This window comes from Phacochoerus africanus, chromosome 1, assembly GCF_016906955.1.
Source record: "Phacochoerus africanus isolate WHEZ1 chromosome 1, ROS_Pafr_v1, whole genome shotgun sequence".
Taxonomy (NCBI): domain Eukaryota; kingdom Metazoa; phylum Chordata; class Mammalia; order Artiodactyla; family Suidae; genus Phacochoerus; species Phacochoerus africanus.
The window spans coordinates 94,276,646-94,294,496 of NC_062544.1; the positions used below are offsets into that span (position 1 = coordinate 94,276,646).

The window sequence follows — 17,851 nt, forward strand, 5'->3', positions numbered from 1 at the left end:
CTGACACATTACATGTGATAATTTTCTGAGATTTGGGAGGCGGGAAATACCCATCAGCCTATTAAAGGGAGTACTGTTCCTGTCACAGCTAAATACTAGTAGAAGTTGATTCTAGGCATCTGTGAAGCCAATTATCAAGATCTCTGGTCAGCATAATTTAAATGGTTCTAGCACTCACTATATTTTTGCTAGTTTTTTAAACTTTTTAATTTAAAACTTTTTTATTTTTAGATTTTTTTGACTGAACCCAATGGCATATGAAAGTTCCTGAGCCAAAGCCTAATCTTTAACCCACTATGTGAGGCCAGGGATCAAATCCGCATCCTGACAGAGACAACACTGGGTCCTTAACCCACTGAGCCACAATGGAAACTCCTGACTGGATATTTTTAAAGACTGTATTTCATTTAAAGTTATTACAGGAGTTCCTTCTGTGGTACAGCAGAGTTAAGGATCTGGCATTGACTCTGTGATGGCACAGGTTTGATTCTCGGCCCCCAGGGCAATGGGTGAAGGATCTGGTATTGCCGCACCTGTGGTGAGGTCACAGCTGCAGCTCAGATTTGATCCCTGGCCCAGGAACTTCTATATGCCTTAGATGCAGCCAAAAAAAAAAAAAGTTATTAAGAAATATTGGATATAGTCACTTGCTGTACAATATGTCTTTGTATCTATTTCATACCCAGTAGTGTACCTCTTAAATCCTCTTCCCCTGTCTTGCCTCTCCCTCCACCCCTATATCCACTGGTAATCACTAGTTTGCTATACCTGTGAGTCTGTCCTATTTTTTTATATTCATTTGTTTGTTTGACTTTTTAGATCATATATAAGTGATAACACAAAGCATTTTTCTATGTCTGACTTTTTTCAATTAGTGTAATACCCTCCAAGGCCATCCATGTTGTTGCAAATGGAAAAATTTCATTCTTTTTTTATGGATGAGATAATTCCTAGATATTTTATTCTTTTTGATTCAATTGTAAATGGCACTGCTTTCTTGTATTCTCTTCCTTTATTTTTGTCTTTTTTTTAAGGGCCACACATGCGGCATATGGAAGTTCCCAGGCTAGGGGTTGAATCGGAGCTGCAGCCGCTGGCCTACACAAAGACACAGCAATGTGGGATCTGAACCACGTCTGCAACCTACACCACAGCTCACGGCAACACTGGGTCCCTAACCCACTGAGCGAGGCCAGGGATCGAACCCATGTCCTCATGGATACTAGTTGGGTTCATTACCACTGAGCCATGACAGAAACTCCTTCTCGTATCCTTTTTCTGATAGCTTATTATTATATGTTATGTGTGAAAAAGTGACAGATTTCTGCATAATAATCTTGTAAGCTGCAATTTGAATAAAAACTATTATCTCTAATAGTTTTTTGGTGGAGACTTTAGGGTTTCCTTTATACAGAATCATGTCATCTGCAAACAGTGACAATTTTACTTCTTCCCTTCCAATTTGGATGCCTTTTGCTTGTTTTTCTTGTCTGATTGCTCTTCTAGGACTTCCAATAGAAATAGTGAAAATATGCATGCATCCTTGTCTTGCACCTCATTTAAGAGGCAATCTAATGATAGCCTTGCTGGGTAGAGGATCCTATGTGGTAGGGTTCTTTTGCTTTTCAGTACTTTAAAATACATCATGCCACTCTCTTCTGGCCTGCAATATTTCTGCAGAAAACAGAAACATGCTGTTCTTCTGTATCAACTAATCTGCTATTAATTTGCTCTACTGTATTTTTCATTTCAGTTATTATATTCTTCAGCTCTGTTTGGTTCTTTTTTAATATTTTGTAGTCCTTTGTTAAAATTCTCATTGTGCTCATTCTTTTCCCAAGCTCAATTAGCATTCTCATTACTATTGCTTTGAACTCTTCATCAGGTAAATTATTTATCTGTTTTGTTAGGGTTTTTTATTTTTCGTTTTTTTTTTTTTCCTAGCTATTTCTTTTGAAACCTGTTCCCATCTTCTGTCTCCGTAAAATTAGGTGGAATAGCTATGACTCTGACCTTGAAGGTGTGTGGGAGTGTCCCTATGCAGTCCTTGTGTGCCCACTGGCTTTGGTGGGACTGAAGCTGGATCTGATATTAGCACGGGCCACATTTTCTCCCAGTGTGGGCTGGCAGCTACCACCTGATGGAAGGTAAAGGTGGAACTGGAGGGGCTAGAGCAAGAGCCAGGTACTAGCTGGGGCATCCTCAGCTCCGTGGCTGTCACTGCCCTGTCAAGGGGGAGTCAGGGCCACAGGAGCTAGAGTAGGAGCTCTGAGGGAGGTGGGTTTCCCCCAGGTGTGCTGGCAAGTCTCCACCTTGGTTTGGGGTATAGAGTCAGGGCCTGTGGGCTGGGGGCTGGACTTCTTTGCTCATTTCACTTTATGCCGGTGTGCTTGTGTGACTAGAGGTTGGGTGGTGGCTGGAGGGGTTGGTACCACACCACTGAGCTGAGTTTGCTCCCTCCTGAGGGTGTGTGCAGGGCTGCCCACACCCTGGTCAGAGGCGGGACTGGGGTCCAGGGGGCTCTGTTCCCCCCAAGGGTGCACACTCTCGTAGGCAATGGCAGTCTCTGCCTTCATGGGGAGCAGTGTTGGGGCAAGAGGGGCTAGAGCGGGAGCCTGGTCAGGGCCAGGTGTGGGGTGGGGGTGGACACAGCAGTCCTGGCCAGCTGGCTAGAGCCCCTGGCAGTTTTCAATGTGCTGCCCCCACATTGACTAGGAGTAAGCAAGTCTGAGTGCTCTCGAAGAGCAGAGTCCCAATTTCCTACAGCCCCTGGGTAAGCCCCACTGAGACTTACATTTCCTACCAGTTCTACTTTAGCATCATTGCTTTGAAATGCCTCCCTACTTTGATACATCAGAGAAATTCTTAAGAGCGATGGAATGTTTTGATGATTCTCTGATCAAATAAGCATAAAGTCACCATGTAGAAAAAAAATCTGGGATGTTCTACTTATGCTACCTATGGTGTCCCCACTCTGCTCTGGAAAGAAGTAGAGGGGTACAGTGTTCAGCTGTATTCATTTCATGTTCTAAGAAAGGAAAAGCTGAAGGTAGGGTGACAAATGTAAAGATCCACTCGTCCCTAAACTAGCTGAAAGTGTCAACTTCTTTAGTCGTTATGACTGCCTCTGAAACAAAACAGGCTGTTTTACACAAACAGGCACAGACGGAGAAGCCTTAGGCAATCGGGATATTTTGTGCATAAAAGGAAATGTTTTTCCTTTTTAAAAAGTAAAAATAGGAATACTGGTATGGGGCAGAGCAATCCATGTATTTAGTTTCTGCCCCAAACTCTTCAGGGTTTCTAAGTTATTCTCCCAATTTAAAAGTCTGTTAAGGAAAGAAACTAAAACAAAAACAAAAACAAAAAAAAAACAGGAAACTGAATTTGTTCCCTAGTTCTTTTGAAACTTAATTTTTAAAGACTAAAAATTCAAAGCAAATAAAATACTTAATTTCATGCAACTCACAACTGATTCTGGTTTTATGTCAAATTTTCTAAAGATAAAATTTTGTAATGTGAATCCAGACACTGAGTTTTTTATAAATTCAAGTCAAAGTTATACATTAACTACATCTGTTATAGGCTGCATGCTGCAATCTTAACTTGCAGTCAATTATGAAATTAAATTGTCAGTTCCTACCAATTACAGCACCTCAGTATTTTGAATTAAAAGTATACTCAAAACATTGAATCTGGAGTGCTCTTAAACACCCTAGTGACAGGGACTTCACCACCGATTCCGCAGCCTGCTCCACTGAGGACATCCCTAATTCTGACACACACTTCCTAAAGATGAGCTGGCTTTGCTCCCCGACCCACCACTAACTTCCACTCCATGGTCTTCACTCCATTTGCTGAGGTTCCACATAATAAATCCAATTGTTTTCATATTCTCCATGTCATTCCATTTTCCCAGTTAACTGAAGTATTTTTTAATCCTCTTATGTTTGTGTTCCAAAGCTTGTGGACTCAACTTCTAACCCACAGTGGAAACAACCTTCCTTCTCTGTGCCACCACCAACACTCCAGTCAAAGCCACCATCACCTCTCAGGGAACAGCCAGACCTGCTTCTCCCTCCCCGGCTCAGTCCCTCCAGTCTATTCACCAGAGATCAACCAGCATGATCTTTGCTAAAGAAATGTTCACTATGGCTCAACCTATTAATAACCCTTCAATCTTCTCCTCAGTACTAGAGATAAAAATTAAAAACCATCCATGAAGCCTACAGAAGCTGTCAACCTGGATCCTGGCCACCTCCCAAGCTCACTTACTGGCTCTTCTCTCCCTTCCTTGATGCATTTACTTACATGACAAGCTCTTCAGCTCAGCAAAGCCTTCAGAGATGCAGGTCTATGAAATGCTTTCTCCACTCTGTTTGCTAATTAAGAATTAGTGAGTGTTCAGGTCTCAGATTACATGTCCTTTCCTCATAGAGAAATGTTCCCAAATCCCCAGGCTTGACCAAGTTCTTTTGTAACCTCTCAATGCCCCCTATTTATCATCCTCCATCGCATTTATCATAATTTTATATACTTATTTCCATAAATAAGTATAACATTAGTATTACTAGAAATATCTAATTGTATTGAGGGCTCGCTACATGCTGGGTACTGGGTACTGTGCTAAGAGCATCAGAAGCATTATCTTACTTAAGATACTATTGCTACCCATGCCTCGCAGATAAGAAAAGTGGGGCTGGGAAGGTTAAGGTGAGTGGAAAACCAGAGGTTAGAATCCACTTGATTCTAGAACCTATTGACGTTAACCTTTTCATGATAACATTGACATCTGACTCTTTCACTAACCCCACAGCCCTGAGAGGCTTGGACACCAAAAGCCAGGGAAAGTGTCAGAAACAAATCATGGTGCTGTTTGCACAATACCACAAAAATCACGATAATGTCTCTGTACTTTTTATCTGCACTACCCTTTCCTATTCTTTGTGACACTGAAATACCTTAAAAAAGGAGAAATTAAATGAGTCAATATGGTACTCTCTTCTTGACATCTCTAGAGACTTCTTGAATTTTTAAGGCACTTTCCAGAAAACAAGTAGCGGGGAACAGGAAGTGAGCAGTTTAAATACATTCATCTGGCTTCATCAGCAATAGGGTGGATCTAGTGTACAGGGAATTCAGATGATTTCAAAAGCGGTTTCAGCTCATTTCCCACAGTATAACTGATAACTGCCAACACTGCTTAAGATCCACCATCTGCCAGGCCCTATGCTACGTGATTTGCATATTTTATTCTGCATCATCATCACACCAGCCTGATGAGGTTGATACTATTACAATTTCCATTTTCCTCCCGGCTCAGTGGGTTAAGGATCTAGCATTGTCACTGCTGTGGCTCTGGTTCCAGCTGTGGGGCGGGTTCAATCCCTGGCCTGGGAACTTCTGCATGCCATAAGGGCAAAAGAAAAAAGAAAAAGAAATTCTAGATATGTGATATCATATGGTATTTGTCTTTCTCTTTCTGACTTACTTCACTCAGGATGAGAGTTTCTAGCTCCATCCATGTTGCTGCAAACGGCATTATTTCATTCTTTTTATGGCTGAATAGTATTACATTGTATATAATAAATGCAGAATGTTGCCTTCGGGATGGATTAGCAATGGGATCCTGCTGTGTAGCACTGGGAACTCTGTCTAGTCACTTATGACGGAGCATGATAATGAGAGAAAAAAGAATGTATACATATAAGTGTAACTGGGTCACCATGCTGTACAGTAGAAATATATATATATATATATATATATATATATATAATTAAATGATAAAAAGAAAAAGAAATGCATGTGTATAATGTGTTAGGGATAGTGGGTGGTATGAGCTTTGTAAAGCAAGCAAGGGGACAAGAGAATTCAGAAAGGCTGTGGGGGGCATCAGAGCAGGTGCCCTGACAATGCAGAGATCCAATCTCAGCAGAGACCAGAGGAAGCGAGGGCCTGTGCACCTATGGGTATCAGAGGGAAGTGAGTGCCAGAGCAGGAGGGAGGAGCTCCCTGTGGTGGGAGCAGAGGGAGCAAAGGGAAGGTGGGAGGGGCTGGGTGAGGTCCCCTGGGACAAGCCCTGTCGGGGCAGACCTGGAGACTCTATAAGGACTTTCATTAAACTCTTACTATATGGAGGGCAGGAGCACTTCTTTGAAAAAATTATTCTCTGACATCACCAACTTAAAAATAATAAAAAGGAGTTCCCGTCATAGCGCAGCGGAATGAATCCGATGAGGAACCATGAGGTTTCGGATTCAATCCTTGGCCTCGCTCAGTGGGTCGAGGATCTGGCGTTGTCATGAGCTGTGGTGTAGGTCGAAGACTCAGCTTGGATCTGGCGTTGCTGTGGCGGTGGTGTAGGCCAGCAGCTGTTGCTCTGATTAGACCCCTAGCCCGGAAACCTCCACATGCTGTAGGTGCGGCCCTAAAAAGCAAAAAAAAAAAAAAAAGGTAATTAAATGAACGCTTGCAATTTTATCATCTGACATGGCCTTTCTCAGTTTCATTATAGCCTTTTTCCAGATTCATGCACAACTACGTTTTCTTCATAGTTATAAAGAGTTGTATTTTGTTGGTTTTAGCGTCAGATGAAACATTTTACAGGTTGATAAAAGCCTTCTGAATAGTCAATTTAATTGTTGCATAATATTTCAAGTGAATGTGCTACTTCCTCTTGGACACTTGGATGGCTTCCAAATGGTCCTCATGACAAACATTTTTCTGGGTTTGCATTATTTAGAATCCCCTCCTCTTTGCAAATATTCCATAGTAAATTTGCACAGATATGAAGTACTTCTTGATGATCCCTATAGGTTTGAAGTTGTGAGACTAATTACCTGCTGATAGTAGTGGTCACCTTTTCAGAGTAGATGCCCTCAGGCACTGGGTCATACGCTGCCTCCACTATCTGCAAAACAAACAGACTAGAGTGACCGAAGTAAAGTGTCTCTGAGGGGTGATACTTGGCCGAGACAGGAGACACAAGAGTTACTCAATGAGCATCATAACATCATGCATGGACTTTCATCAGAAACAAAAACCTCCCGACAAATTAAAAATTAGCATCGGAATTCTCACTGTGGCTCAGCGGTAACAAACCCGACTAGTATCCCTGAGGATGCAGGTTTGATCCCTGGCCTTACTCAGTGGGTTAAGGGTCCAGCATTGCTGCAAGCTGCAGCATAGGTCACAGAAGAGGCTGGGATCCTGTGTTGCTGTGGCTGTGGTGTAGGCTGGTAGCTATAGCTCAGATTAGACCCCTAGCCTGGGAACTTCCATGTGTCACAGGTGTGGCCCTAAAAAGCAAAAAAAAAAAAAAAAAAAAATCATCAATTAAGCAGTTCTTGAGCACAGAATTATATTCTTCCACCTAAGTTAAAGTTAACCTCAGATTCATAATTAACGATGTGCAGCATATTATAATACGCTGGATTGATGGCAGTCAAACCACAATAAACAATAAAGGACCAAAAGCAATTTGATAGATTTATGGTTATAATTTTCTATGATAAATTGAAGACAATTATAGGGAGAAATGTACTGTAGCACATTATATAGATTTAGAATAAAGGGGAAAAAATAAATTGGATCATGTGGCTAATAAAACAATGCCTGCTTTTATTTTATTTTTTTATCTTTATTTTTTTTGCCCACACTTGGAGCATGAGGAAGTTGCCAGGTCAGGGATCAAACCTGTGCCCCAGCAGTGACAATGCCAGCTCCTTAACCCACTGCACCACCAGGGAACTCCAATGCCTGCTTTTAATTGACAATTTTATTAAAATCACAAAGGTTCAGAGTTCCCTGGTGGCACAGCAGGTTAAGGATCCAGTGCTGTCACTGTTGTGTGGCTCGGGTCACTGCTGTGGCTCAGGTTTCATCCCTATCCTGGGAACCTCTGCTGCCAAAAAAAAAAAAATCACGGATGATCTATTTAAGAAGAAAAGCAATGGTGTTTTTGGTGACAAGAGCCCCTTTTATCTCCTGAGGCTGCTTACTTTTGTGGCCAGGGAGAGCATGTTGGTGCTGTAGAAAGGAGGATTCAGAGTCGCCATCTGATAAAGGATGCAGCCTGCAGCCCAGACATCAGCCTTCTCCCCATACGGCTCACTCTTCAGCACCTCGGGGCTGAATTAAAATAAGGACATTAATGGATAATGAAAAAAAGGGAGAAGTCAGCACAGAAAAAAAGTCCAAATTTCAAGCTATTGTTGGAGATGTAAAAACAAGACAGAAACTCGATCACTACTTCAAGTAAACGTATTCAAAAGGATCTATGAATTCTTTCAGATTCAGGTGAATCAAGAAGCACAGCCAAGCAATTCTAGTTTAAGCAATAAATATCGATAAATCACGTATCAAACTCCTATTGAATGTCCTTTTGTTTCCAGAAACAACCACCCTCCATGGTAGATAGAATCATTGGCCCCAGTTCTTCATTGGTTCTGGAGATTTCGAACTTCCCACTCTTGCGTCTTGGTGGGCAGTGTTTGTTCCCACTCCTGCCTTTGGTTTTAGTTGTGTTGTCTTGTTCTGGCCGAGGAGTTTGGAAGTGGCAGGGCCTCAGTCTTAACAAATACTGAATGTCTGCATCTGTCCCTCTAGGATGCTACCTTGGGGTATGTTCCAAGAAATGAACATACCCCAAGGTAGCATCTACCCCTCCAGCTGGGCAAAACATAAGACACATGGAATAGATCTGCACACATAAACCTGCTGCCTGATGGAGACCCAGCCCAGGAGACCCACAGACTTGTGGGTCTGGTAATAAATGTTTACTGATGAATGCCACTGAGATTTGAAGAGTTGTTATGCAGCATTATTATAAGCAAAACAGAATTACACACATCATCCCCTTGCTATTCAATGCTACCTTGTAACGTAGGGGGGAGACCACATCTAAATTATGTTGCTAGAAATGACGACATCCATCATGTTCAATCTCTTCTGAAATGGCATTTCTAATCTGAACAAGGATGCTGTCAGTCTTTTTTTAAAAAATTACTTTGGGGAGTTCCTGTTGTGGCTCAGTGGTTAACAAATACGACTAGGAACCATGATGTTGTGGGTTTGATCCCTGGCCTCAATCAGTGGGTTAAGGATCCAGCATTGCCATGAGCTGTGGTATAGGTCACAGATGCATTGCTCTGGCTGTGGCCGGCAGCTACAGCTCTGATTAGACCCCTAGCCTGGGAACCTCCATATGCCGCAGGTGCAGCCCTGGAAAAGGCAAAAAGACAAAAATAAATAAATAAATAAACAAACAAAAAATAAATTTAAAAATTATTAAATTTTTGGGGCTACAGCGTGCAGTGGCTTGATGTGGGATTGAACCCAGGCTGCAGTGCTGAAAGCACTAAATCTTAACCATTAGACCACCAGGGAACTCTCTTTTAAATTTTTTTTTTTTGGAGAATGCTGTCAGTGTTTAAAAAGTTAATCTGTGAGGATTTATGAATTGGGCTTTTTTTTTCATGTGGAGGAGAGTATAGTTCCCTTGGATATTTCGAGCTAATAGAAGTTGCCTCTCTCATATTAGTAGGCTGAAACCCAGCAACATGTTAAAAGTGCTCAACATCCACATACCCTAAATTAAGTAGTTTGATGATTCAGTTCTATAGTATGTGCTTAGGACTGTCCTCAGTCCTCTAAATTAATGGAGTAGGGAGTAGGGATTAATGGTTAACTTGGACAGTGGATTAAGGTATATCTTGTAATAAGATATAAAGAAACTCATAAATTGGTATCAGAATAGAGTAGGTATCAATCAGTATTGGCTGTTAAGAATAGCAAAGCAGCTGTTATTCTCGTGAGATTATGGAGAATGATTCCTGTTTAAGTAGCTCTGGGAACTATATCTAGTCACTTATGATGGAGCATGATAATGTGCGAAAATAGAATGTGTACATATATGTGTAACTGGGTCACCATAGTGTACAGTAGAAAAAAAATTGTATTGGGGAAATAACTATTAAAAAAATAATGATAAAAAATTAAAAACAAATGATTACGTTTCCAGAGGAAGCATGGTTTCCAGATCTCTCAGTTAAGCATTTTCATATGCAGTGTCTTAGAGTTCAGTAAAGTAGCAATGGGAGGATTCAGGGTGAAATTTCCAGGGCTCTACTGGTCCAAAGTGCTCCCTGCTGTCACTTCATCAACAGTTCACATTAAAAAATGGCATAACAAGAGAAAAATGTCTTCAACGAAAAAGTGTCCTTGGCTCTCCACAGACAAATGTCTCCTGTTCGAAGCTCCTGAGAACTCAGAAAGTGTGTTTCATGCTTCCTCAAGCTCATGAGGCTAATGCTTAGGTGCTTCCCCCACTCCCCTAAGATTGCTTCCCGTTTCCTGTGCCTGGTGTGTTTTCACTCTCAACATCTACTTCTCTGGAGGACAGTCTTCACTTTTTCTCAAAAGGTAATTACTCAGTGTGGGGAAAAATACTTGTAAGGCTACAGTTTACTTAGTTTATTTTTCTCATCTCCTCCTTTATTGCCCTACAGACCACAGGCTCTTTTCATCCATGCAGGCATGCCCCTTTGGAATATGTTTGTGAGGCTCCTCTCAGCAAAAGATGGTGTCTAGTTTGCACCCTTGAATCTACACTCAACCATAGACCTGGACAACATCAGGAAAAGTGATGCAAGGAGAGAACTGAAGTGCACTTACTCATCATGGCTTACTCTTTCTTCCACGACCACAAACTAGTGGCTAAGCCCAGGCTCGCCTGCTGGATGACAAGCACCATGTGGCCCAGTTCCCCCCACACACCCCCACCCCACCTTCACCCAATGCACAGCCAGCCCACCACCACATCTGTCTGCAAAGCCTTTGAAAACCAGGTGTCCACAATGTACAGGTGAGCCAAGCTGACACGGATCAGCAAATCCTAGCTCAAACCAGCCCAATTTCCCCACACACAGTATGCTGAGAAGACAAGAGGTTATTCTAGCAATCTATTAATTTTGAGGTCGTTTGTCAAAGTTAACTGACATAAAGCTTTCATCAGATCCTCAAAGCTGTCCGTGGGCCCATGAAAAAGACACAGAATCACTTTTCCAGAAGAGAACAAGAAAGGACAATAAAAGGCCACAGAGTTGCCAACTTTGCTTCTGGGATTAAACTTCACATATCCTCTAAGATAAAAGAGTTTCATAATTACAACTCAAAGTAATGACAAACAGAAAACAGAGTGTGATTTCTAAAAGCCACACAGAATTCTGTTACAGTCTGAATTGTGTGTCTCCCACCCCAAATTCACGTGTTGAGTCCCAGTCCCCAGTACCTCAGAATGTACCCACAATAAAGATAAGGCCTGCATGAGCTGATGAAGAGCTGCCATTGGGCAGACCCTTAATCCAGGATGACCAGAGTCCATGTCAGAAGAGGAGGAGACAAAGGAGTGTGCACACACCCAAAAGAAGGACCACAGGCAAAAGGCAGCGAGATGGCGGGGCCAACATCTGCAAGCCAAGGAGAGGCCTCAGAGGAAGCCAAAACTGCCCTCATCTTGCTCTTGGACTGAAGCCTTCAAAGACATTTCTGTGGAGTTCCCTTTGTGGCTCAGTGGAAATGAATCTGACTAGTATCCATGAGGATGCAGGTTCGATCCCTGGCCTCAATCAGCGGGTTAAGGATCTGGTGTTGCCATGAGCTGTGGTGTAGGTCACAGACACAGCTCGGATCCCACACTGTTGTGACCGCAGGGTAGGCTGGTGACTACAGTTCTGATTCGACCCCTAGCCTGGGAACTTCCATATGCCATGGGTGCAGCCCTAAAAAGACAAAACAAAACAAAACAAACATCTGTTGTTGAGGCCACCCAGGCAGTGGTATTTTTTTATGGCAGCCCTGGCAAGCTGATGCAGGCTCTATGTGCCTTATCCTACAGAACCCAGCCTTTGGGAAATAGAGCTAAAGCCACTGATTCAATCACTTACTTCCCAAAGGTGACAGTCTCCAAATACCATCACACTGGGGTTTAGGGCTTGAATGTATGAATTTGGGAGGGGGACACAATTCAGCCCATAGGAGGTCTTAGGAGATTATAACCCAAAGTATAAAATAATTATCCACGAATCCATACTGATATAAATTAAAAACTGAATAAGTAAATGGAAGGCAACAGACAAATCTCTTGGAAAATGACAAATAATTTATGTGGGCTCCGCCTTAAGGAGATGAAGCATAACTTCCTACTCTTTAAGCCTGGGGTGCATAGAGGAACTTCCTTTCACAAATTACCTTATAGAAAGAGGGGAGAAAAGAATAACTTTACAGCAGAGAGACCCAACAAACACTGTCGCCAGCTAGGTGATCAAGATGAACATCAGTAGTGACAAGCCATATGGATAGTTAGTACCCATAAGAGAATGGCAGTTTATACCTGTGACCTTCCTCCGCAAACACATTCCAGTCTAATCATTAGAAAAATAGCAGACAAATCCCCAATGAGGAAATTCTATAAAATACCTAACCCCTAAGTCTCAAAACTTCCAAGGTCATCAAAAACAAGAAAAACCTGAGAAACTGCCACAACCAAAAGGAGACTAATGAGAAATCGTAAAAGATTACCTGGTCAACAAGTATGTATAATATTAAGACAATAGGTTTTTTTTTTTTTATTAAAGAAAGAATATGATAAATGAAAATATTTGAAGAAAACACTTCATTTCTATCAAGTATATCCATCCAGTGCATCACCAATTCATCTTATCAAACATAGAATCCAAAATTATGGGCTATTTCCTCTCCTACGTTACACATACAGTTGACTCTTGAACAGTGCAGGGTTTAGGGATGAGACCTTCCCCACAGTTGAAAATCTGCATGTAATTTATAGTTGGTCCTTATTACCCGGAGGTCCATGCATTAGGGTTCAACCCATCAGGTCGTGTAGCACCAGAGTACATATTTAGTGAAATACGACCCGAGGCACAACATTAACAATGCCAGATCCTAAATCATTAGTTCTATGAATTTACAATGTTGCCTGCCGGAGTTCCCTTCGTAGCTCAGCAGTTAACAAACCTGACTAGGATCCACAAGGATACTGGTTCGATCTCTGGTCTTGCTCAGTGGGTTAAGGACCAGGCATTGTCGTGAGCTATGATGTAGGTCGCAGACGCAGCTCGGATCCCACATTGCTGTGACTGTGGGGCAAGGCGGCAGCTGTAGCTCTGATTTGAGCCCTAGCCTGAGAACTTCCATATGTCGCAGGTGAGGCCCTAAAAAGCAAAAAAAAATTAAAATAATATAAAAATAAAATGTTGCCTGCCATACCAGTAAACAAAGGATGCTGAGGCTGTCAAGCCATCAGCCACTGCATCCAACCTGACCTTGAACCCTGAGGGATACTGGCCCTAGGCAGTTAAGGGGTCTATAAGAGGAACGATTTCAATGAGCCCAAATTCTTGCATCTGCCCATAGCAAGAAAAGTGCTAAATTCATTAATTCGAAATGTCTGGCTTTCCTTAATTAACAGTAATCTTTTGATATTCTGACTACCAGGTCATTGTTGCAAAAACTCTTGTATGTCCTGACTCCTCGCTTACCTCTTTGGAGCTGTCCCTCAGAGTGATCTGAGAGGCTGCCTCTCAGGCTTAAGTCCTCAGTTTTACCCACCAAATAAAACATAATTCTCAATTTAATTTTTCAGTCAACAGTACAAAACTTGTAAGAGGGAGTTTCCGTTGTAGCTCATGGGCTACAAATCTGACTGGTATCCATGAGGACACAGGTTTGGTCCCTTGCCTCGATCAGTGGGTTAAGGATATGGCATTACCATGAGCTGTGGTGTAGGTCTCAGATGCGGCTTGGATCCCGAGTTGCTGTGGCTGTGGTGTAGGCTGGCCTCTGTAGTGCAGATTTGACCCCCACCTTGGGAACCTCCATGTGCCACAGGTGTGACCTTTAAAAAAAAAAAAAAGTGAAAAAAAAAGAGAAAAAAAAAAAAGAAACCAGAGAAACTTGTAAGAGACTAAGTACACAGATAAACTTTCAGTTTTCAAGGTATGATTTTATCCTGGCTACCAATTTCTGCATCTTCTCATGAAGCTACTTTCAAAAACATAGATGTAAAGAATTTCTAGCAAAATAAATGAAAATCCACCCCTCAAAACACTATTTTGAACATTTTTGTATGAAAGCACTTTGCAAAATAGGGGTGATGTTTCCAATTTCCACTTCCTTGGAGAAGAATCCTTTGCAATCCTATTCCCGGAATTCCATTGCACAACAGACTAGATTTAAAAAAAAAAAAAAAAAAAAAAAAAGTGTCTCAATTGCTTGACCTGATGAATGATGTTGTGGACCTAACACAGGTGGAAAGGAATTTCACACACAGAGCCAAGTGAGCCAAGTGAGAAGAGAGTTGAGTTTATTGAGATGAGAAACGATACTAACACAGCAGGATAGCTTCCTGGTGGTCAGGGAGAGCTGACCCCAATGGAAGTTAGCTGCTTCTTTTTACAGCCAGAGTAGGAGAAAGGGCAGTGTGGTTTAACTGATTAGCCAGGGATCTGAATCTCTCCTCATTCCTCACAAGGGTCTGCTTGAGTAAGCCATCCCTTTACCAGGAAAAGGAGAGCTTGTTGGGGCAGGCTACTTTTTTATTAGAAGAGAGCCAGCCTGTCATGAATGTCAGCTCCAGGCTTTGCCCATGGGCTTCAGGTTTTGTGTTTGAGCTAATATGCTGTGGCTTGAGTTCCACAAATGAGATTTCAGAATATTTCCCTGAAATTGGCTATGTCTACTGACTACCTTATCTGTATGCTGATTTCGACAGATTCAGACAAATGATATGTAATCAGCAAAGGACGATTCGTACTTCCTAATAATTAGTGAATTGCAAAGGAACCTCAAAGCATGCTAAAAAAAAGCCTTCATTCATCAAAATTTTTTTAACTATGTAAGGTAGCACTCATTAACCCAAGAACCAACCAACTTTGTACACATACGTCTAAGTATATATTCATCACTTTTGCATTCACATAATAAAATTTATTCAACTCCTGTTATTTGACAGATGCTGGGACAGGTATTAGTACATAAAAGTCCTTTCCTCAATCTTGAATGAATATGGAAATAGAGTAAAAGAGTTATACACCCAAGAGATGCAATAAAATGTTCCATGTATCACATCCTGTAGCAAGCCTACTGGTTCACACACAGATTCATTCAACAACTTTTGCGCACCTACTATGTGCGGAAGATCATTTCAATTACAAGTAATAAAATTAGTCCCGATGAGGGGCAGAGTTACCTTAAAAGAAAGATAATTTGTTATTTTAAACACATAATGATGTACCATTCTATACATGTGTATTACATGGGTAATTGAAAACATATTAAATATGTAAATGTTTTTCCTTTGCAAGCCAACAAAGGAAATAAGAGCCCAGTTACGAAGGATGTTTGAGAGTAATAAAATAATTATCCTTACCAGGAATACAGAATTGTTCCTACAACAGATGTGAGTTTACTGCTTTCTTGTTTTTGCTTTGCCAGGCCAAAGTCAGCTACAATTCAAAACACAAAGCAATGTTATATTTTCCCAGAAGTAGCATTGTTCCTTAGCTTTTAACATTCTTAAAAAAAAAAGTCCAAGTGAAAAATAGGCAAAAGATCTGAATAGACATTTTCCCAAAGAAGACATATGATGGCCAATAGGTACATAAAAATATATTCAATATTACTAATCATCAAGGAAGTGCAAATGGAAGTGCAAATCAAAACCACAGTGAGATATAACACCTCACACCTGTTAGAATGGCCATCATCAAAAAAAGCATAAAAAAAAAAAAATGGGAGTTCCTGTTATGGTGCAACAGGAACAAATCTGACTAGTAACCATGAGATTTCCACTTCTATCCCTGGCCTTGCTCAGTGGGTTAGGGATCCGGCATTGCTTTGAGCTAGGCTGTACGTCACAGACACAGCTCAGATCCTGTGTTGATATTGCTGTGGTGTAGGCTGATGGCTACAGCTCCAATTTGACCCCTAGCCTGAGAACTTCCATGTGCCCTGGATGTGGCCCTAAAAACAAACAAACAGGAGAGAGGATTAAGACAGCAGAATAGAAGGACTGGATCTCAACTTCTCTCCTAAAAACAACAAAATTCACAACTGAAAGCTGAGCAATCTCCACCCAAATGGACCAGAAACCTTAAAAAAGACATCCTACTCCAGAAGAAAAAGAGGAGGCCACATCAAGAGGGAGGAGGGGCAATTTCGTTATATAAACAACCCCATACCTCTCAGGTGGGAAGCTCCACAGACTGAAAACTAACTGGTTCACAGAGAGAGACTCACCTACAGGAGTGAGAGTTCTGAGCCCCACATCAAACCCTCACCTGTGGGGATCTGGCACCAGGAGAAAGAGCCCCTGGAGCATCTGGCATTGAAGGCCAGTGGGGCTTGTGCACAGGAGCTCCACGGGACTGGGGAAAACAGAGACCTCATTCTTAAAAGGCGCACATGGACTTTCACGTGCACTGGGTCCCAGGGCAGAGTGAGGTCTCCACAGGAACCTAGGTCAAACCTGACTGCAGTGCTTGGAGGACATCCTGGGAAAACAGGGGTGAATGTGGCTTGTTGTGAGGGAGGGACATTGAAGGCAAAGCTCTTGGGAATATTCAGCAGCTGCCTTTCTCTGGAGGTGGCCATTTGGGGAAAATCTGGCCCCACCCTTCAGCCAGCCTGAGAAGCCCCAGGGCAAACAACAACCCAGGTGGGACAACAGCCCTGCTGCCCCTCTGTAAACATCTGTAAACAGGCTACCTAAAGACCCCTCAGGCACACAGCTGCCTCTAATCCCATCCAGAGACTAAGCCCCACCCAACAGAGGGATTAGAATCGGCTCCTCCCACCAGGGGGCAGGCATCAGCCCCTCCCATCAGGAAGCCTTCAGCAAGCCCCCATACTGACCTCAGCCACAAGGGGGGCAGAAGTAAGAGAGGCTACAACCCTTTTATCTGTAAAAAGGTCACCACACCAAAAACCTGTACAAATGAAAAGACAGGGAACTCTAACTCAGATGAGGGGGAAAGGGAAAACCCCAGAAAAACAGCTAAGCCATGAGGAGATTCGCAGCCTCCAGGAAAAAGACTTCACACTGTTGATGCTGAAGATGATGCAAGACATTGGAAATAAACTGGAGGCAAAGATGGATAACTTACAGGAAACAATGACCAAAGAGATACAAGATACAAAACTTAAACAAGAAGAGATGCAAACTACAATAACTGAAATACAAAATTCGCTAGAAGCAGCAAACAGCAGAATACAGGAGGCAGAGGAACAAATAAGCGAGCTGGAGGACAGACTAGTGGAAATGACGGATGCAGAACAGAAAAGAGAAAAAAGATTGAAAACAAATGAAGAGAGTCTCAGGGAACTCTGGGACAACGTGAAACGCACCAACATCCGTATTATAGGGGTGCCAGAAGGAGAAGAGAGAGAGAAGGGGACAGAAAAAATATTCCAAGAGATAATAGCCAAAGCTTCCCTCACATGGGAAAGGAACCACTCACTCAAATCCAGGAAGCACAATGAGTACCATACAAAATAAACCCAAGGAGGAATACACCGAGACACATATTAATCAAGCTGACCAAAATTCAAGCCAAAGAGAACATCTTGAAAGCACGTAGGGAAAAGAACCAAGTAACATACAAGGGAACCCCGATAAGGTTATCGGCAGATTTTTCAACAGAAACTCTGCAGGCCAGAAGGAAGTGGCATGATATACTCAACGTGATGAAAGGGAAAAACCTCCAACCAAGATGACTTTACCCAGCAAGGCTCTCACTCTCATTCAGATTTGGAGGAGAAAGCAAAACCTTCA

General features: G+C 42.1%; 1 protein-coding gene across 3 annotated transcripts in view; it reads right to left on the bottom strand.

Moving 5' to 3' along the window:
• NEK10 (NIMA related kinase 10) overlaps nt 1-17,851 on the bottom strand; it is a 179,817-nt gene that overhangs the window by 58,653 nt on the left and 103,313 nt on the right. For all 3 annotated transcript variants that reach the window (XM_047769255.1, XM_047769253.1, XM_047769248.1), the window contains exons 23-25: nt 15,449-15,524; nt 8,001-8,130; nt 6,840-6,910 (exon numbers count right to left, since the gene is read on the bottom strand). In XM_047769255.1, the coding sequence (XP_047625211.1) occupies nt 6,840-6,910; nt 8,001-8,130; nt 15,449-15,524 (277 nt within the window). The remainder of the gene's footprint in view (nt 1-6,839; nt 6,911-8,000; nt 8,131-15,448; nt 15,525-17,851) is intronic.